This window comes from Drosophila arizonae, chromosome X, assembly GCF_054131065.1.
Source record: "Drosophila arizonae isolate 15081-1271.41 chromosome X, UAZ_ARI_1.0, whole genome shotgun sequence".
In the NCBI taxonomy this organism is placed as follows: Eukaryota; Metazoa; Arthropoda; class Insecta; order Diptera; family Drosophilidae; genus Drosophila; species Drosophila arizonae.
Window position 1 is genome coordinate 23,853,788 of NC_142927.1, and position 21,604 is coordinate 23,875,391.

Below are 21,604 nucleotides of genomic sequence, written 5' to 3' on the forward strand. Positions count from 1 at the left end.
GCAGCAACAATAACAGCAACAGCCACAGCAAACAAGGACAACAAAGATTGAGTAATTCAGTGGGTGTGTAGGATAAAGTAGTTTATGAGCTGACACTTCAGACACCCGGAAATAATAATAAAGAAAACAAACGCAACGAGAATGCAGATGAGGACGAAAACTTGGGCATGCAAATGAAAGAGTAGATGACAGGCCGGTGCGAGGAGATTAAAATGCAATCGAGCAGACAACAAACCGGAAGTGTTTATAGCACAAATCCTCTGGGAATGCAAATACAATTTGAGTTTCTTTTAAGGTGTTGAAAAGCAAAAAGAAGAAATTCCGACAAGTGTGCCGATTCTATTTTAGCATGTGCTAAGGGAAAAGGCTCCTCAAAGTTGTTATCCACTTGATATATAAATATACTTTAAATGCGTACAAAAATATGAAATGTATAAAAATTATGTATGTAGATATACTTATGTTTTATTGACTCAAAGCTAAACTGAATTCTTAAGTATAATGAATTTCTATATTGTATATTTTAATTTATAATTTGGGAACAATAATTTTAGAAAAAAAAAACTGTTATACAGATCTTGCCTTAGATATGAATGGTACAAAGTTAGTTATATACATAGATAGATGGAAATATGAAAGGTTTAAATCTTGGTGCTGAATTTAATCGTTGTGAATAAACCAAAGTTCTAGTTAGGATGTATTAAAAACTGTTAAGAATTGGAGGAACAAAACTGTTATATGTACGTTTAAACTTCTACATACATTTTTTTCGATTTAGAATTTCTATAAATGAATTTTTATTGAACTTAATTAAAAGAAACTGTAATAATTTCGTAGCACAAAACTGTTGTATTAGAATGCAAAGCTTAATTGCTTAACTACTAGAAAATGTATTTCTGAATAAAAACACTCTGGGTAATTTGAAGAAAAAATTGAAAATCTGAAAAAAAAAAAAAAAAACAAAAGCAACGAATAGCTGTTATACCCATCACTCTATCTCTCTGTTCGTTGTTAAGAGTTGCAGATTAGTTGGAGTGCCATCTAATCTATTTAAAACTAGAGCAAATGGCAGGAAATTCAAGTGCTGAGTGGAGGGAGGGGAGAGAGAGAGAGAGGGAGCAAAAGGAAAATCATGAAAAGGTCACTCGAGAGGAAAATGGCTGCTTGACAAATTTAAACTTGCAAAGTAATTAAGTTAAAATTTACTATGAATGGAAAGCCGAAACAGAGTATTCATTAATGAAATTACAAATATTTCGGAAATGCTAAAGTTTAGCTAAGGTAGGAGCTGGCCATTCGCCCACACGTCCATTCGCTGGAGACCTTTGCCCTTTGCGTCGCTTCTACATTGATTAATTATAAAGAATCACAGCTGCTGCAATTGCAAATGCAAATATTTTGTTGGAGCTGGCAGCTAGAAATACGACTATAAATAGGAAAATCCTGCTGCTCCCTCGCTGACCATTGGCTCAACATTCGAATAACCCAGGAGTCCGATGACGGGTGTAGGGCGTGGGGCGTCGAGCAAACGAAGGAGCTGTGCACAGCTGCAGTTGAAAAGTTCAGGCAGCTGCACTTCAGGCCAAAACGTTTCGGCTGGCTCTTTCCCTCTCTGTGTGCTAAGCCGGCTTTCTGTAGCTGAAGAGGCTAACTGGACTTGCTAACTGAATTGGTAACAGATTGACGGATATTATATTTACACTAACAGATATGTATACTATATAGATTGAGTAGGATGGTAAAGACTTGTATAGATTAGTGATGAGAGATCAAGGGCTGATTAGCTCCATAGAACGTACTATATCAATAGCTAAATTCAATTCAATAGTATTTGATCTTAATCATAATATATTATTGACCGATGTTAAGTTGATTATTAAGTCGAGCCTTTGGAAAGTGCTGTCTAATTATGTTAAACTTGAAATAACTACATTAATAGTTATTGGTCAAGTTAGATTTAAGGGAAATACTTAAAAAACAAAATTAAAGCTAAAGATAAAATTAAGCTGCAATAAAAGAAACTCATATATATTATAGATTATTTTTATATAAATTCAGAAAGTTTAGTCTTTCTGAATACTCAGTTAGGTAGAGACCTGCGTTTCCATTGCTAGTACGTCCGTTGGCTCATCTGTAATTTTTGTCTATTCCAGAAAATCCGTTATGATTCAGCAGACAAAGTCGTTATAGAAGATGCAGCTAAGCTTATAGGCAAATTATTTTAGAGTACTTCTAAGGCTATTTAAATTTATATTCATGAAAAATCATGGAAAAGCTTTTACACTTTTCAAATTACACATTAATATTAATTAATATTATTAATGAATAGATTACTATCCTTATCATGCGCTTTCTATTTACACAATTTCATTTTACAAATGAAGCCTTTAGTATTTAGAGTATTTCATATTCGGCTAGCATTTTTTTGTAATCTAGCTTTTTTTTTTGCTAGTTTCTGTATGCAAATTTAATTAATTTTTTTGTTTTTGTGTAGTCTTCCTGCAGTAGCACAATGTGTGTATGGGACTGTGTGTGTGCTGCTGTGCTCGTGTGTGTGTGTGTGTGTGTGGGCGTGACCTACTTGCATTCGCAGCACAGGGACGTGCTGACGTTTCCCTTGGCTATGCAAAAAATGAATTTCAAAGCAAATATGACAGCGAATGGAGAATTATGTTCGTCGTGCGTGTGTGTGTGTGTGTCTGTGTGTGTGGGGGCATGTGACACGCCCACTTGTTGTGCCTCACTAATACTTGATGCAATAGAGTTTGTTTTTCTTTCAACTGCTTGCAGCGCATAAAAAATGTAATTGAAGCTACAACAACACATCTGAAACACGCATACATACACTTTTTCTGTGTATGTGTGTGTGTGTGTGTGTGTGTGTGTTGAAGGTCGTTCGCTGGCACGCCCCCTGCTAGCGACGCCTCTGACCACGCACATGCAACATTTGCTTGTTTCCTTTTGCTTTTCTTTCATTTTTGCTTTTGTGCTTGGCAACCAACTAACTACAACAACAACAACAGCAACTATAAGAGCAAGAACAACAACAAAAAGTCTTAGCTATTTTCCACCATTTCCCCTGTGCTTGGCAACCGAACTAGCCCACACACCCCCGCGCCCCCACCCGCCCAGGCTAAACAACAAAATGCCCGTCGATAAATTAGTTGTACGCCATGTTCGAGGCAATTGTTTGTTGTCCCCCGTGCTCGAGTCTGTTGCATATGTAGAGAGTAATTGTCTCTTCATTTCGATATACATATCTCTATATATATAGAATGTGCATGTGTGGGTATTTGGACTAAAACGCTCTTTGGTATTTTTTAGTGCGCAGCTGCCGCACCGGCAAACAGGTGCAGATGACGGAGGCGGAGGTGCGCGGCTTGTGCTTGAAGTCACGCGAGATATTCCTACAGCAGCCCATACTGCTGGAGCTGGAGGCGCCACTGATCATCTGCGGCGACATACACGGCCAGTACACAGACCTGTTGCGGCTGTTCGAGTACGGCGGCTTTCCACCGACGGCCAACTATCTGTTCCTCGGCGACTATGTGGACCGGGGCAAGCAGTCACTGGAGACGATCTGCTTGCTCCTGGCCTACAAGATCAAATATCCCGAGAATTTCTTCTTGTTGCGCGGCAATCACGAGTGCGCCAGTATTAATAGAATTTATGGTAAGTGTGCGTTGCTGACTGAGATGTGGATTACGTGTACCATGGCATCCACATTGAGCGTACATTAAGTTTGCTTTGTGGGTGGTAAGAGTATTATGGGGGCAAAAGTGGGCGGTAAGTGCAGATCAAAGATAAATTAATTTGACTGAGGAATATTCATATGTGCATTGTAATATGATTGTGGGACATATGTGGATTCTAAGTCTAAGGCTATATTTGATAGAGGATTGTAATTGTTCTATATGCATTGTATAATTGAGGGATACATGTGGATTGTAAGTGTAGACAAATCATAAATTTTCAATGTGGATTGTAATACGTTTATAGGACTCATGTGGATTGTAGGAGGAGACAACTTTTTGATCGAAGAAAAACTCATTTGATAGAGAATAATACATATGTTTTAAACATATGTATGTAGACTGTAATATGATTATAGGGCAAATGTGGATTGTAAGGGAGAAAAGAAGAGAAGAGAGAACTGCAATTAGACTGTATGGTATGTGGATAGCAATACAATTGTGGGGCACATGTGGGCTGTAAATGGAACGTATATGTAATAAATTGGACTATAAGTAGATCGTGAGAGAAACTTATGTATTTGATAGTGTAGCGTATGTGATTCCATGGATTTTGGATTATAAGTAGATTGTGGAGAAGAAACAACATAGGTCTATTAATGAATAGGAGGCCGGTGTGAAATAAATTGATTGCATATTATTTAGATATGTAGTGCTTTAGTATATCGTATATGTATTGTGTATGCCGCATGGAGACTACGTGAAACTCTGATCATTCGCATACATTAATTGCTCTGTGCTAGGAAATTGCCAAGCGATGTAATCTTGTAATCCATGATACGCCTTCTGTGTATGCTATATATAATACTTGTTTCTCTCGCCAGGCTTTTACGACGAGTGCAAGCGTCGCTATAATGTCAAACTATGGAAGACCTTCACAGACTGCTTCAACTGTCTGCCGGTGGCCGCGATCATCGACGAGAAGATCTTTTGCTGCCACGGCGGCCTCAGTCCCGACCTGCAGGGCATGGAGCAGATTCGTCGCCTGATGCGACCCACAGATGTGCCCGACACTGGGCTGCTGTGCGATCTGCTCTGGAGCGATCCCGACAAGGATGTCCAGGGCTGGGGCGAGAATGATCGTGGCGTAAGCTTCACCTTCGGCGTTGATGTGGTATCCAAATTCTTGAATCGACACGAGCTGGACTTGATTTGTCGTGCGCATCAGGTGAGACAGCCCGCCCCAATGCATTGGTACTAAAAAATTAATGCTAAATCTCCATGAATGCTTTCTGTTTAGGTCGTTGAGGATGGCTACGAGTTCTTTGCGCGACGTCAGCTGGTCACACTGTTCTCGGCGCCCAACTACTGCGGCGAATTCGACAATGCTGGCGGCATGATGACCGTGGACGATACGCTCATGTGCTCATTCCAGGTAAGATCCATCCAAAACTTGAGTGTGCTCAGCGTGCGTGCTTCATGTCCATTTCCATTGCAGATATTGAAGCCATCCGAGAAGAAGGCCAAGTACTTGTACAGCGGCATGAACTCGTCCCGGCCAACAACACCGCAGCGCAGCGCCCCAATGTTGGCGACCAACAAGAAGAAATAATATATCCATCCGCTTCCATTTCCTTAAAACCTCAACAAACAGCAGCAGCAGCAAAAACAATTAACAACAAATAAACGAATAACTTTTATATAGTATATATACGTACATAAATATGTCAAAATTTAATGTGTGCAAACTAGTTGAAAGATTACACAAAAAACAAAAACAAAAAAATACAAAAAAAACAAAACAAAAAAAAAAAAAAAAAAAAATACACACAAATCCAAGTACAGAAAGAAAACGTAATACAAAAACTAATTTCAAATGAAATCGCAGCGAACAAAATGAGTTGCAGATAAACAACGCAAAACGTGTTAACGGTTTAATAAAAACAAAATAATAATAAAAAATAAATATTAAAAGAAATATATATATATATATTAATATATATAGTTATATGTATATGAGTATACTGTATATGTAACTGATAACGTTATCATTAACTGTATACAACTTCTATATTATTTATTTACATTACATGTACATACATGTTGCTATATGCATATTGATTACACTACACAACAAAACAAAACAAAACACTGAACGACAATGAACAGATAAACACTTAAGTTCTTGCATTTGTTTATAAAGTAAAGCTCTTGTCTCTGTCCTCTCAATTGGCTTGTGGCTAACACATTGTTGATATTGGTCAAGATCACGTCCAAATTCAACCAATGCAAACCTAGCCCCGCCTCGCCCCGCCCCGCCCCGCCTCGTTCCGGCATCATTTCAACACACGATTTAGAGCAACAAGAGTACAGCGATTTAAGCAATGAATTTATATAGACATATTAATGTAAACTATATACGATATCTACTTATATGTACCGCAACCAAAATACATAACAAATGCAAACAATTCTATTAACTAGTTTTTCCCATACAAATAAAGAAAATGGAAAAGCTAACAAAAAAAACAAAAAAAAAAAAAAAAAAAAAAAAAACACTTTAGAGCAGCAAATAAATGTAGTTCTATTATATTTAATTTTCAACTTATGTGTGCGCCGTCTAAAGCTAAAAATAAATTGTTTATAAACTAAGTGCGCATTACGATTTGTCTAACAAATAAAAAAAATATATATATAAAAAAAAGAATAAAAATTTACAACTTAAACGTAAGGCAGTTAAACTATGTGTATTTTTTTTTTATATTTATTATTATTTACCTTCTTTCAAATGTATTTTATTTAATTTTTTTTTTCGTTTAACTAATTTATTGCAATTTTTAATTGTATTTTAAAGAGAAAAACAAACTAAAGTTAAAATGTAAAATGCGAAAAGCAGAAGTAAAAAATTTTTTTTAGAAAGTGACGAGTTATAAATAAATGAATATATAAATATATATGTATATGTATATATATACATTTATATATATACATATATATACATATGTATGTGTACTAAAAATAGTTTTAAACAGCTGTTAATGAATGGAAAGAAAACCATATTGAATAAATCTAAATACAAATACAATTCGATTAGTTTATATATATATATTATAATGAAGACGAAGAAGGACATTTGTTTATTAATAATAACAAATTAGAAACTTTTAACATCAAGCATGCCTAACATTTTTAACTTGCCTCAAAACATTACATTGCGAAAAATGAAAAAAATGAGAAATGATAATAACATATTTTAACGAATTTTTAAGCATTACTTCAAGTACTTGAAACACCAACATATAATTTTTGTTTATGTATATGTATACATAAAGATAAATCATATATATATATATATATATATATATATGTAAAACTTGATTTTATTCGTCAACTTTTTCATTCAACTTTATTAGATTGTAGTGCCTTTTTTGCCTCCCAAAATGAAACGAAATGAAATCCTGAAATTTAAGCAAGAAAACTATAAAGTTTATTTATACATGCATATATACATATACATACATATATAAATATATATATATATTAAAATATAGTGTACATTGGATATGTAACTAAAGATGGATGACGAAACAAGTAGGGAAAGTAACTGTTATCAGCAGCTGGCTCAGCGTGCATGTCATACGGCTTGACGTGGCCTGCATAACTTGGCATTGAAGTCAATTAATTGCATCACAAACTGTGTTTCACACATGCAACATGCAACGTGCAACATGCAATATGCAACATGCAACAACACAGCAACGCTTCTGACTCACTACTCGAATTTGTTGCAACATTTCTTTCGATTGCTTAGCAAAATCATTTTCAATTAATCTTTAAACTCTTTAGCTTCGTGTGCCTGTGTTTGTGCAGGCATATCACACTCACACACACATATATATAAATAATGGGTAATGAGAAAAAAAAACTATTGTGGTTGAAAAATGCAACACAACTGCGAATACAACAAAACGAACGAAGAAAATAAAGACGAAAAAAAAAAAAGAAATTTAAATAAATTAATATATTTATTATTGAAAATCAAATAAAAATTATTAAAAATTTATGTGAACAAATAGCACGTTTTTTAATTCATATACGAAAGTTCATCCAATTTGCCCATTTTGCATCTCTTTTTGTTGGCAGCAGAAATAAATGCCAGCTAAATTAACGGTTTACACTAATTGAATGAACCTCTGTCTCGCTCACTCTGCTTCTCCAATGCACGAACGATATGTACTCTGCATTCGCAATCATACTCACACATGTACATACATATACATATTTGTATGTACTGAGCTCGCTTGCTAACGAAGCCACAAAAACAAAAACATAGCTTAAGCCGTCCTCCAGAGCTTCGTGTCTATTCGGCAAACGCGCACGATCATTCATCGTGGAGTCCAAAAACAACGATGTCGACGAAGCAGCAACAACAACAAACTATGCGAGCAGCATAGGAAATTCCTATTAGGAATCAAATGCAGTCTGCCGTCCCTCTTCTGCACATATACTGCACTCTTCTACATAGTAGCATTGCACAAGCACTCCAACTGCATATTGTTATTGTTGCTCAGCACTCCAGCGTCTCTGATTCGCCACATGCGCGTTTTCGATGAGCCAATCAGAGGACTCACTTGCAATAACTTCATAAATCTGTTGGTTTGGCTCAGCATCTACCAATGATGCTTACATAATGAATTTACATGAGCTTTTCTGTCTGCAAATAAGGAAGGTCCGAAATTAGCAAATACCTGATGTACACATATGAGTGATTAAGTACATAAATGGTAATTGGTGGTAGGTTAGGAATAAAGCTTAAGTGTGTGCTCGATATCCTATGCGGAGCGCTTTGCAAGCTTTGAGAAGCTATTGGTCAGAATCGCACAATGTGTGCTTTAAAGCTTTATTTACTCCGAAAAAGTTACGGAAACGATAGCATGAAAAGCTCGATACTCTGTTAACTAACAGCAATGTTAAATAACTGTGGGTGTTTATTCAGCTTGTTGCTCGCATAGCCCTCAGCTGTAAGCTGTGCCCTTGCTACAGTCACAGCGCTGTGTTTGTGTGTGTGTGTGTGTGGTGAGCTCTGCTATTAGAGTCACGAATAGTAGGTGGTCGCTACTAAGTTAGTTTGGCTAATGGTCTAAGCTGATGTCTGGTAAACATTTGGAGGGTCCTGCTGGGCCTGCTGGCTGTCGCAGCAGCCAAAAGTTATAGAGCCCATTTTTGTAAAACGAAAACAAGCAATATTGGTTGTGCATGTTTTTTTTTTTTTCTATATGTTTAACATTTATTTCAGACTGTTTCAAATGCTCTTGATGATGTGCATCATGCGACCATGAACCTGGAGGTCCTTCCAATCATTAATCACGCCAACAGAGCGCTCCAGAATAAACAAAAACTCCAACAAAAAAAAAAAAAAAAACCCCAACAAAAATGTGTAAAATATATAATAATTCGCGCCCTCCAAAATTGAATCAATGACACTCAGATGAGGCTTATAGAATAAACATTTATTAAATACACATAAATTTCAGTATATATGTAGATATATGTAAGCTTGTATATAGATATAGAGAACTGCCGTCCGATTAATGCCCTGCGATGTCAGCGGCAGATTGAATGTGAATCTGTAAATCTTTGAATCGGGCGACAGCTTTACATAAATATATATCCACGTGGATCGTATAGGATAGTTCATAGTTTTAGTTTTTCGCTACCGTTTCAGTTGCTCCTCAGTGTGTGTGAGTGTGTGAGTGTGGTCATAGAAATGCATCACATTGAAATTGTAATTGTTGGAAATACTTTCTGGTTTCGCATATGTTTGTTTAGAGTTTACGTTTAATTGGATCATAGACACATAGATGTAAATATGTTGATATTGATGTATGTTATATGTGTGTGTGTAGGTTGCTTAGTTGCTGTTGCATATGCATATGTATGTGTGTGGTTAATGGTGAGGGAATGCTAGAGCATCGGCTCAAGTTTGCTTTGGAATATGGTTTATATGCGGGTTATGTATGCATGTATTTTGGTTAGTTACTTGGTTAGTTTACTTGGCTAATTGTCTATTTGACCATAAATTCTTGATTTAACTTTAGACATTTACACATTGAGATATTTTTTGGTATGGAACTGCGCTTATAGCTAACATTTAAAATCGTATTTTTTCTTTAAATCCATTTCTATGGCTGTAACTGTTTGTGTGTGTGTGTGTTTTGTGTTTGTGTGAGTTTCAGTTTGTATGGGCGCATGGGTGCATATGTGTATGTGTGTGTGTGTGTGTGTATCCTGTTGCTTGCGATTTTTTGACTCGATTCGCTTTTTGCTGGACAGAATATATCCACAGTTCTGTTGACGTTCGAAATGTATCGACATATATATGTATATATATATATCTGTATATGTATATGTATATGTATATGTTTATGTATATGTATATGTTGTGTATTGGGCGGATCTAGGCTTTAGGCATTTACGTTTGCAAAACACATAGATATATCGAGAATATTTGTCAAGCTCCATTTGGCTACTACATACATACATATATAATCGAATATTGGTAAATAGACATTCATACATGTATAGCTTTTGTAGATTTTTCTTTTCAATTAAGTTTATTTGTTATTTATTTATTTATTTTTATTTCATTTATTTCATTTATTATTTGTGTGTGTTTTCGGCCGGAAACACTATGGGTATACCCATTAGTATTTATAATTAACTTGATTGTTGGCTAGCAATACAAACTCAGCACTTGGCCACGTTTTGAACTGCATTTGACGATTTGGTTTTCACACCCTCTGAACCCATTGAGAATGGGAAATTAGGGTTTAAATATTTTTCTTGAAATGTATGCATGTAACGGACAGAAGGAGGCGTGGCATATACCATAAAGTATATATGTATATATTCTTGAAAGGCGCGACAAGTTGAATCGATCTAGCTCTGTCCGTCTGTCTGTTTGTCCGTGTGCTCGTGAATTTTGTGTAGGTCCCTGTATAGCACGCGCAAATCGATTCATTGCATCGATAACTGCTTCACTGTTATCGATTAAAAGCCTTGTCTAAAATCAGTTTTTAAAATTATATCTCGTTTATCTATAGAGCTAGAGTCTCCAAATGTTGCATTTAGATTCAAGATTCAATTTAACCATTTTTTTTTTTTTATTTAAAAAAAATTTTTCTTTTTTTTTTTTTTTTTTTTTGGCTACGGGCCTCAAATCCAGCCCCTTCCCTACAAATTTGCAACAGTATTTCAAGTATTAGAGACTTGTGGATTGGCAAATATACACATATGAATGTCATTATCACATTCTGAAAGTCTGATTACGATAGTCCATCTAGAAGGAAAGTTATTCAAATAGTTATTCAAATAGTTTCCCATTAGATAGTCCAAGTCGCAGCCCAAGCGCAGGCGCTGCGTCAACTGCGCCGTTAGCAGAGCGTGTGCTAATGAGTGCATGCGTATGTGTGCGTAGAATCCTTGGAATAGCAGCTCTTCCCAGGGGCTCAAGGGATCTCGTAGTCGAGCAGTCTCGACTAGATTTGGTTTGGTTTGCTTTATGCTTATGCTGTGTTTTCTATTATTATTTTCCATTTCGGAAGTGGGACAAACTCTACAACTATATCCTCGAGGGAATACGAATGTCGACAGAACTGTATCGTGCGGCTCAGCCTGGCTCACACCATTGTTCCTCTAAATTCGCGCTCTGTGCGTATCTTTACGGCTATTTCAGTGTAATCTTTGTCTAAGTGTAAGAGTGTAATGGGGCAGGGGGAGGTGGGGAGGTTGGGAGGGTATAAATGGAGTGTAATCTTTGGTATATAGAGTGTATATATGTATGTAGTATATATGGTGTATATATTGTATGTGTATACCTATGCATGTAATATGACAGAAGAACTCACAGATATGTATACTCGCAGAGGCATGTTTTCTTTTTTGTATGTCTTATTTTCTTTACTTGTTTTCGTTTTTGTTTTTGTTTTCTTTTTCTTTTTCGTATATTTTTTTTGCTTTTACTTTTGTTTTTGTTTTTCTTGATTCAAAATACATTTCAGGTGAAACCGTAACATTTATATATTTTGTGTTTTGTTTTTGTTCGTGTGTTCGCATTGGTTTTCGTATAGATTGAGTATTACAATATGGTATTACATGGTATTCCCATTTGGAATAGTGTTAGTTTTCAATTACAACACACAAACATTGACATAGGATAAGTAGATATATAGTATATCAATGATATTGAGAAGTGGGTACCCATTCATTCATTCATATGTTTTCTTTTATGTTTTATGTTTTATCTTTTATTTTTTAGTTTTTGTTTTTAGTTAGTTGTTCATTTTGAAAATAATACATTTATATTTCTAGTTTTCATTTGAATCATTCCATTTGCATTTGTTTGGTTTTTGCTTGAATATCATATTTATATTCCATTATGTATATGTATGTAAATATATATATATATATGTATGTGAACATATATGTATGTGTTTTTAGTTGGGAGTATTTTAGACAGCTTTGCATATTTGTTTAATATCAACTCACACTTACTAATATATATTGTATATATCGTATATTGAATTCCATTCATTTTAAATATATTTTTAGTTTTTCGGTTTTTAGTTTCTCATTTTTATTATCATTATTATTATTATTATTTTTTCAATTTAAGTTCGCCTCCAATTTGGAATGCTTTTTGTTTGCCATTGGCTCTCAATCGTTTGGATTGAGTAAATTGGTATCGATACCTAGCTATATTCGTGCCTTGTGGCGCCAATCATGATTGACCCTGCCCCTCACGCATCCACCCCTCAAAATGACCGCCCACACCCAGTGGATTCCCCTCACGATCTCCCCTCAACTGCTGCAGCAGCTACGCTGACAATTTGCTTGTCGAAAAATCTACTAAAATTAAATTTATACTCGTTGGCTGCTTTCAAGAAACGCCAACAGTCCCAGCCCCCAATCCCAGCCCCCAGCACCAACCACACCCCAATCCCACCAACCCCACCAACCCCACCAACGCCACCATCTCCATCACCTTTCAAATCCACGCCCACCCTCTATGCTAATCGTGAAATCGTTTTTCATTTGAAACCGAAACTGAATCGCTTACGCTTTTGCATCAAATATACACTTTTACCTTCTTCTTCTTTTTCTTCTTCTACTTCATCATCTTCGTCTTCATTAACACCTTCTTCGTCGTCTTCTCCTTCAGTGCGCTCTTCATTTTCACTACGGTCGCTCTTCCAATTTCGATTGACCTTCTCTCGACTTTGTCCGGCCCACGTTTGCCTCTCTTCCTCCTCAGTCTCCTCCTCAGTCTCCTTCTACGGCTTCTTTCGTTTGGCAAACATCTGAGACCACAATCAGAATCAAACATTTGTTGTTTTTGGCACGGCGCCCGTCTCGGTGGCTGGCTGCGGGCGCTCCTCCTCGCGCAGTTGCTCCAAATGGACCTGGACGACATGCTGTTCGACCTGTTGCTGCTCGACCTCCTGCTCCTCCTCGGTCTCGTCGATGTCTCGGGCCAATGTCTCGCTGCGCTGCAGTCGCCGCTTCTGGCTGCTGGAGCTGGGCTTCGGCGGCCCAGTTGGCACGGGCACACATATGTTGAACTCCTCGTCCGCCGCCTCGATGACGTCCAGCTGGGTGATATCGTCGACGCCGGCACTGGCGGCCGCTGCGGCGGCGGCTGCAGCGCTCGTGGATGGGCCATCGACCAATGAGGGCGAGGTGTTCGAGGATTTATTCATGGTAGAGGAGCGCTTGGCGCTCTTGCGCCCGGCTGGCACATCCTGCAGCGTGAGCCGCTCCATGCGCAGCTCGGCCACCGTGGCCGAGGTGTGGCCCGGGCGCAGCGACTCATCCACATGGACGAGCACAAAGGGCAGCTTCAGCGACAGCTCCCCGCCCATGCCGCTCAGTGTTAGCTTCACTTTCACATAGTACGACACGTAAATGGCAAACACATTGCGATCGTCGCCCAAGCCACTCCCAGCGCCGCCAGCACTGGCTGTGCCCGCCGAGCTCGGTGGCTGGGGCATGGCCATGGCCGGGCTGGCCAGCGGATGCCCGGTCAGCAGCTGGGCGGCCTGCATGACGAAGTTGGGCGAGCGTATGGCCGATGCAGCAATGGCGCCAGTTATCTCATCCGGCTCGGTGCTGCGCTGCAGCGTATCCTCCAGTGCGATCCAGTTCTTGGTGGGGCCGCGCTGTGGCCGCAGCGCCACGGTGGTGTTCAAAGTGCCACCCGGCGGTACGGTGCGGTCCACGGCGGGCGAAATATTCTCCGAGTCGGCGACGACGTTCTTAAACTTTCCGTTGTTGAACATGCAGACGTCCACGTGCTGAATGGCGCAGACCTGCCAAAGACAGAGAGAGAGAGAGAGAGAGAAAGAGAGTGAGTGAGTGAGAGAGCGCATTGAGTAACGTTAACAGGGTCATCGGGCCAGACGTGGCAACAAGGCCAGTGGGCTGCCAATCAAATTGGCTGCGTCAATGCGACGCAAGTGTTATATCAATATCAAGGGCATACAAAAGTCGAGGGTCAGCGAGCAGACGTCAATGGCGAACACCGAAACTCAAACACTCTACAGCAGTGAGCAGGCAGGTAAGCAATGGAGAGCTATTTGTTAGTGATGGCAAAGAAAACTTATGAATCGATTAATGAACTCGTTGATATATTTATTTATTGAAGATAAATAATCGATTAATCAAATTTAAAGAAATCAAATAATTTTCTTCATTTTTTCTTTAGTATTGCTCCAAATATGGATGGATGGATGGAGAATTCAGAAACAATAACTTCAAAAGATGTGTGGCAGTCAATCTGTTGCTCTTTTCCGGAACAGTCGCATCCGCTTTAGGGCAAAAACACTCTGCTGATACTAAAAATATGCTGTGAAAATGTTCTAGAGACCGATACGAATATTTTTTGAAATAGTCGATTATGGTTTCCATCAATTGCAACCCATTTTGCGATTACTAAGCCCACAGCCAAGTCAAATGAGAACCATGAGCTTATAGGAGACTTCTTCACTATGCATATGTATGTGTTTGTATGTATTGTATTTTATATTATTCCAACAACCGTCTTTTTAGCTATTTTCATTCCAACTCCCTGATTTCTATGACTCGAACATTTTCTATAGACGAAATTAAACTAAGTGTGAGCTATGAATCCGAATTCTTATGCTCCACTATCCGTCTAGTTGCATATTGCACTCAGGCAAGGTCCTCTCAAGTAGGGGCTAACGGTCAATTGAATTGAGGCCGCAAAGCTAATGGAAAAGTCAAGCGAATTGCTTGGCCAAGGCAGAGCATATTGTTTCCGTGACACATATCCGTTGAGTGTGTGTGTGTGTGTATGTAGGTATGTGTGTGTGTGTGAGTGTATTGGTTGAAATGATGGTAGCATTATATGATTGCGCTGCCGCGCTTACTTCAACCTTATCTATGGGCAAGGCAATCAAAAGTAATGCACTCAATTACGTTCATAAATGCGGACACCGTCCGTCCAGGCCTGTGTCCTACGGCTAGGGGGCGTGGCGGCATTGTAGCCTTTGTTCTTGCCCCTGCAATTGATTTGCCATTTTTGTGTTGCATTTTGTTTGGATTTTGGTTGTAATGAGGCCCATTTGTTGGGCCAACCTGATCGACCGGAATGTCCACATGTGAATGCGCCACACACACACACACACACACACACACACACACACACTCACACACACGTAAAATTCCATGCGGGGCGGATGCGGGGGCACCGCAGAAAGTTATCCGCAAACAGGTCCCTGAACGAACATCGAACAGTTACGCCAAACTTTGTGTAATGAATTTGTGTGTGTGTGTGGGTGTATGTGCGTGTGTGTGTGTGTGCGTGTGCATTGACCCTCGCTTGCCCGATAATTGTTTTCATTAATTTAATATTCTGCTTTTTTGTCGACGTCGCATCGTTGCACTCGTTGCTCGGCAATTTTTCGCCTAGTTGAGCTCGCCTTTCGTTAATCGAATTTAAAGGATAGCATCCACTTGCATCCTCGATTCGCCGGCGGGCAGCTCAATTATGGAGCACACAAGCACGAGAGGGCAAACAGCAAAGGGCTCGCTGAGCCGATACCCTAAAAATCGACGGACGTCGAGCTGAGTGCAGGGTAGCAGCTAGTCGGGCATGCCCATACACATTGTTATGGTAATTAATCGATAACATGCTCTTTGATCTTTTGTGGCAGACCTTTTCAATTTCCACTTTAATGATTGCATTCTTATACCTTCAGCCAATTGCAAATGGGAAATCAGGGTATAACGGTTTTCTTTGTTTTCATGTTTTGCATAAAATCGATAGCAATTTCGTTTACAGTGTTATCGATTAGTGACGAACACATTTTACACTCAGCTTCACTTTCTACAACTTTGTTTTTTGAAAACTAGAAAAAAATTGGTGAAAGAAAATTTATGCGATAAATAATATCAAATCTCAAGCTCCATCCAGTCCAGTTGCAGTCGCTGCGTCAACTGCGCAGTTAGCAGAGCGCCTGCATGTGTATGTGTATGTATAAGTGTGTATAAGTGCCTATGTGTATATAGTGGTATATTATTCATTCAAAAGCTGAGGGCATCTCGTAGTCGAGCAGTCTCGACTACTATACATATATATACATATATATATATATTTTTTTTTATTGTGAGGCCAATGCATTGGTCGTAGGTCGAGCTCCTTACGTATGATTGGTTTGCATTCCTATACAGATATTAATCTATACAAATATTTCTTTTTCAATTTCTGTGTTGTTTTTATTTATCAAGCGCTGCATTTATTACAGCTTCGATGTTGTCCGATTAAGGACGTCAAGCTGCTTTAATTATGAACAGTTTTTTTCCTATATGCGCAATCAATCGAGTTGATCAATTGTTTGAGACTTTAACTGTAGAAAAACTCTCAAACATATAGAACTTCTCATGAAAATAAACAGTGAGATAGCAAACGATTATAAAATTGCAAAAATTGGAAAAATTTTAATCAAGTTTGCAGTCTATAAATCATAAAGATATTATATAGTAATATGCAACAGATTTATAGCTAAAGTTGTTGTGTTCGCTGTATATACCTGTCGTAAACTCTGTGTGCAGGTTGCAAATGCTTTTGTTCATTGTTGTTGTTGAGGTGTTAACATCGAGCTGTCATTCGTGTCAGGTTCACGCGCTCGTCACCGTTAATTGCAGCGATTATCAATAGAGCACCAGCTCTCTCACCTGTCCCTCAGTGTCTCTGTCTTTTAAATGTGAGTCGATATATTTCAGATATGTTAAACTTTCATATTCATAAATTTAACTAACACAGAATGCGAACCTATTTATCGCCTTGCAATGGGAACGATAAGAAAGATGGAACACGTTTGTATATGGCCACCTCTTACTTGGCGGAATGATAAAAAGTATTTCATCTCGGGGGTAGCTAAGAAATTGGTTTTCTTTATTTTCCTTTCTTTTTTATTTTTTTTCTTTGCCCGCATTAACTTCATTTGGCATTCAATTGTGAACATTTGTTGTCGCTTGTGCGACTTCGCTCTCGCTCAATTGGCTGGCATACACAAACATTCTCACACACACACACACGCACACACAGAAATACCCAGATATACACACACGAACATGCATGTAGAGGAATATGCATACGCGCTTTGGGTCCGACCGTGAGCCCATTTCATATTCATGACTGTGATATTATGTGCCCAATAGTTTTTTGATTAAGTTACGTATACGCGAATGCTTGATTGTATTTAATTGACTGACAGATTGAGTGATTAAATGATTGAATGACTAACAAACGAACTGACTCGTTGGCAGCCAAACAGACTGATTGCAATTGAATGACAAGCTGACCTACTGTCTTATATATATGTATAGTTAATGCCTCTGTCAGTCCTTCAATCATTTAGTCACTTCATGTGTCAGTCGGTTGAAATACAATCAAGCATTTAGCTACACTAGCCATCAATCACATCTCAATAGTAAGTTAAGCAATCAGCCAGTCCGTTATTATTTCTTAAAATTCGTCAATCAATCAATCAATTAGTTAATTAACTACAATGGAGGACTGAGTAAGTCAATCAGACATTCCGCCATTTACTCAGTCAGTCAGTTAGAATGAAGTGATAAACGAGTCAGTCATTTTTTTATAAAACTTGTCAATCCATCAATCAGTTAATATGTTGATCAGTCATTCACTCGTTTACTCACTCAGTCAGTCAGTTACAATTCAAGCAATTCATCAGTAAATTAGTCAATCATTTGTCAATCAGCCAATCAGTCAACTTGTCAATCCATCAATCAGTTAATAAGTCGATCAGTCATTCACTCGCTTACTCACTGTGTCAGTCAGTTACTATTGAAGCAATTCATCAGTAAATTAGTCAATCATTAGTCAACCAACCAATCAGTCATTCTTTTATAAAACTAATCAATCCATCAATCAGTTAATATCAGTCATTCACTCGCCTACTAAGTGTGTCAGTCAGTTACAATTCAAGCAATTCATCAGTAAATCAGTCAATCATTAATCAATCAGCCAATCAGTCAACCTGTCAATCCATCAATCAGTTAATAAGTTAATCAGTCATTCACTCGCTTACTCACTGTGTCAGTCAGTTGCAATTCAAGCAATTCATCAGTAAATCAGTCAATCATTAATCAATCAGCCAATCAGTCAACCTGTCAATCCATCAATCAGTTAATAAGTTAATCAGTCATTCACTCGCCTACTCACTGTGTCAGTCAGTTACTATTGAAGCAATTCATTAGTAAATCAGTCCATCAATCAATTAGTCTACTGTTCAGTCAGTCAATCAGCTCTGCAGCCAGCCCGAACTTGTTTGATTAACTATCATTTAGTCTCTGACTGGCTGTCTATTAGTTAGTCAATCATTTACGCAGGCTAAGCCACTGAGTCAATCATTTGATTGACATTTAATCAGCTTAGCCAGTTAGTCAGTTAGCCAGCGAATCAGTCAATCAGTCAGGGGTTTTATGCATCGACCTCCGCACATCATCCCGATAATCCAGAAACTTGTTGCTGAGTGTGGACCGTTCTTAAGGTCAACTGAGTTGCCAAAATTACTGCATATATAATTGAGTGTGACTGTGTGTGTGTGTGAGCATGACATTGTGTGCGCGTGTGTGTGACTGTGACTGTGTGAGCATGAGTGAGTGTGTGTGTGTGTGTGCGCTTTTTAACTTTTCACTTTTATTGTTGACTTGCGGGGAAACGAGTCGTATAAAATTGTATAAAACCAAGAATTGAGCTGAGCGCCAGCAAAAGTGAAAGCGAAGGCTGTGACAATAAAAACTCGACAACAGAGTATATTGTGTATGTGCATGCGCTTGTGTGTGTGCTTGTGTGCATGGGCATTTAAATGTATATTTAATAGGCAGAAAGTACAGAGCAGCAACATACAAAGTGTAGCATACTTTTTTGGGACTCGTGCATGAAATATTGAAGAGACGAGGCCGCTGACCATGGGACTAGATAAGTGCATGCTTGGTGTAGCTCGATAGCTGTAGGATTTGTACTCTCTCTCTCTCTCTCTCCCACCGGTTCTTTCTATTTATATATTTATAGTTAGTGAGTGTGAGTGTGCGTGTGTGTGTGCGTACTTAATTGAACCAAATTGCGGTCGTAATCCGCTTTCATACGGAATTCGCACAAATGCTTTACATTAATGAGAAACCAGACACATGTTTCTCTGATGGCATAAAGTGGCCGCTCATTAACTGAGTAAATACGTCGCTATCATTCCGACAGCCTTTGCATATGCCACTGCACAAGTATAAGCCACATATGCATACATGTATACATGCACTATTTGAACATACTTATGGTGTGGAAATACTTATTAGAGGGACTTTTGCAGTCACTCGCCGGGAAAATCCAAAAAGCGAATTGCGAAGATTTTCCACTGATAGCAGGAGAGAAATGAAAAATACTTATAGTTGGCAATTAGTATGTGCTCTACACCTGTCTCTTGGCCCATAATTCGTGGCCTTACTGTACGGCTGGCCACAGTTTCCTCTGATTTAGCGAAAATCTCTGGCATTTGCGGTCGTCGTATTTCTTCGTAATTCGAAACATTTGCAATTTCTTTGGAAAATAATATCAAATCATATTTAGGTATTTGCTATTTTACATTTCATGTCTATGATATTGCAATTCCACATTTGCAAATTGATTTAATTTATTTTTATTTTTGCGCATCAATAATTTGAAAAGCGATTATAATGTTTCATAGCCTCGCACACCAATATTTTTCATTTGAATTAAACTTTACTATTGTTGTATATTTGAGGTCAAATAGACGATGTATGTATGTATATATGTTTGTATGTGTGTGTGTGTGTGTGTGTGTGTGTGATTTCATGACTCTCACAAACTGCGTAATTATTATACGATAATGTGCATCGATGTGAGTTTGGCTTCCGGTTCATTTCTTGTTATTCGACTGTTTGCACTTTCCATTTTCCCGCTGGCCTGTTTATCGGCCAGTCTGTTCGCCAGTCCGTCTGGCCCTCTGTCTGGTTATCTAACTGTTTGCTCATTCATAAATAATGCAATGTGAAAATACAGTGGGCTATAATCATATAAATAAGAGCCCTTGACAGCCGCCCAACCCGTCACAGCAGAGCTCAGTCCAAGTCAGCGTCGCGACGCGTCGGTCTCTGGGCACATTTCTAGCTGAATCAAATGTCCACAATTACTTAGCCAACGCGTATGCCTCTCTCTCTCTCTCTCTCTCTCTCTCTCACTCTAGAAGCTCCTGCTCCTCCTCCCTCTCTACCTCTCGTTCTGTTTCTTCCGCTGTTGATTCTTCGATGCTTTTGCATTTGGTATTAGCTTCAAGTGGCCGGAAGCTAGTTTATGTGGCCTACGTCCTCGGTGTGGCTATGAAATACGCAACAGCAATGCAATGCCAGCGAATGCATGCACCGCAATAAACCGCCTCCTGCCCCTGCCTCTGCCTCGGCACAGCAACAATTGAATCGTAATGCGCCTCCTGCCGCTGCTGTTTCTGCTGCTGCTGCTGCTGCTGCTGCTGCGCCTAGCGAGTGTGGCTGACGTTGCGTATACGCAACAGCTGTCATACTAAACGCCACCCATAGAAATGAAGTCGCTCGTATTTACGGCTCATTTTTCTGGTTCTTAGCGAACGGAATTTTAAATCACTCGAGCGCAATGCCAAATGCCTAATGCCATCTGCCATCTGCCAGCTGCCAGCTGCCAATTGCCAATTGCCAATTGCAATGCGGGTATCGACGGGCGGGAGACGACGGAGAACGGAAGACGGAGCACGGAGAACGGGGCAGGGACGAGAGTCGAGCATCGACAATCGAGAGCCCAGCAGGCTGTGGCAAGAGGCTTACGCAAAAGCCAACAGCTGACAGAGCAGACAACGAGCCGTAGCTGCTGCACTCATCAATGCAACAATGCCGTGAACCTGGGGATAAGCTGCTATTAGTGGCGTTCCAATGGGCAGAACGTAGGCCAGGACATATGCAAAAGGTCACTGCCGCACATATACACAAAATCTGGCAGGCAAAAATGGTAGCCTGCCTATACTTATATGCTCCAGCTAAGCCTATGACGATAATGAGCATGAGAAGGAGAATATTGTGTAGTATATATGAAATCTGAAGTCTCTTGTCTTCCTCTCTTTCTGTTTTATAACGATATTTATATCGACTATAAAATGATTCAGTATTTCCAGTGAAATCTAAATAACTTCATTATTCATAGTATCTAATATCTATCTAGACATCAAATACGATCTTCCTGCCGTCTACTTTCCCTCTCTAACTCTTTTTCTCAGATATCGATATATATCGACTATAGAACGATGCAGTATTTCATGTGAAATTTG

At 38.9% G+C, this 21,604-nt stretch overlaps 2 protein-coding genes across 16 annotated transcripts in view; one reads left to right on the forward strand and one right to left on the reverse strand.

Annotated features, from left to right (window-relative positions):
* Nucleotides 1-6,423, forward strand: part of flw (protein phosphatase 1 catalytic subunit flapwing) — a 35,356-nt gene extending 28,933 nt beyond the window's left edge. Inside the window, exons 3-6 of the mRNA XM_089475294.1 lie at nt 3,325-3,672; nt 4,577-4,920; nt 4,993-5,127; nt 5,191-6,423. Of these exons, the coding sequence (XP_089331420.1) occupies nt 3,325-3,672; nt 4,577-4,920; nt 4,993-5,127; nt 5,191-5,304 (941 nt within the window). The 3' untranslated portion in view covers nt 5,305-6,423. The remainder of the gene's footprint in view (nt 1-3,324; nt 3,673-4,576; nt 4,921-4,992; nt 5,128-5,190) is intronic.
* A 2,758-nt stretch (nt 6,424-9,181) lies between these two features.
* The window catches only part of LOC108618938 (uncharacterized), a 72,419-nt gene continuing 59,996 nt past the window's right edge, over nt 9,182-21,604 (reverse strand). For all 15 annotated transcript variants that reach the window (XM_089475290.1, XM_089475288.1, XM_089475284.1 and 12 more), the window contains one exon: nt 9,182-14,059. In XM_089475290.1, coding sequence (XP_089331416.1) covers nt 13,070-14,059 — 990 coding nt within the window. In that variant the 3' untranslated portion in view covers nt 9,182-13,069. The remainder of the gene's footprint in view (nt 14,060-21,604) is intronic.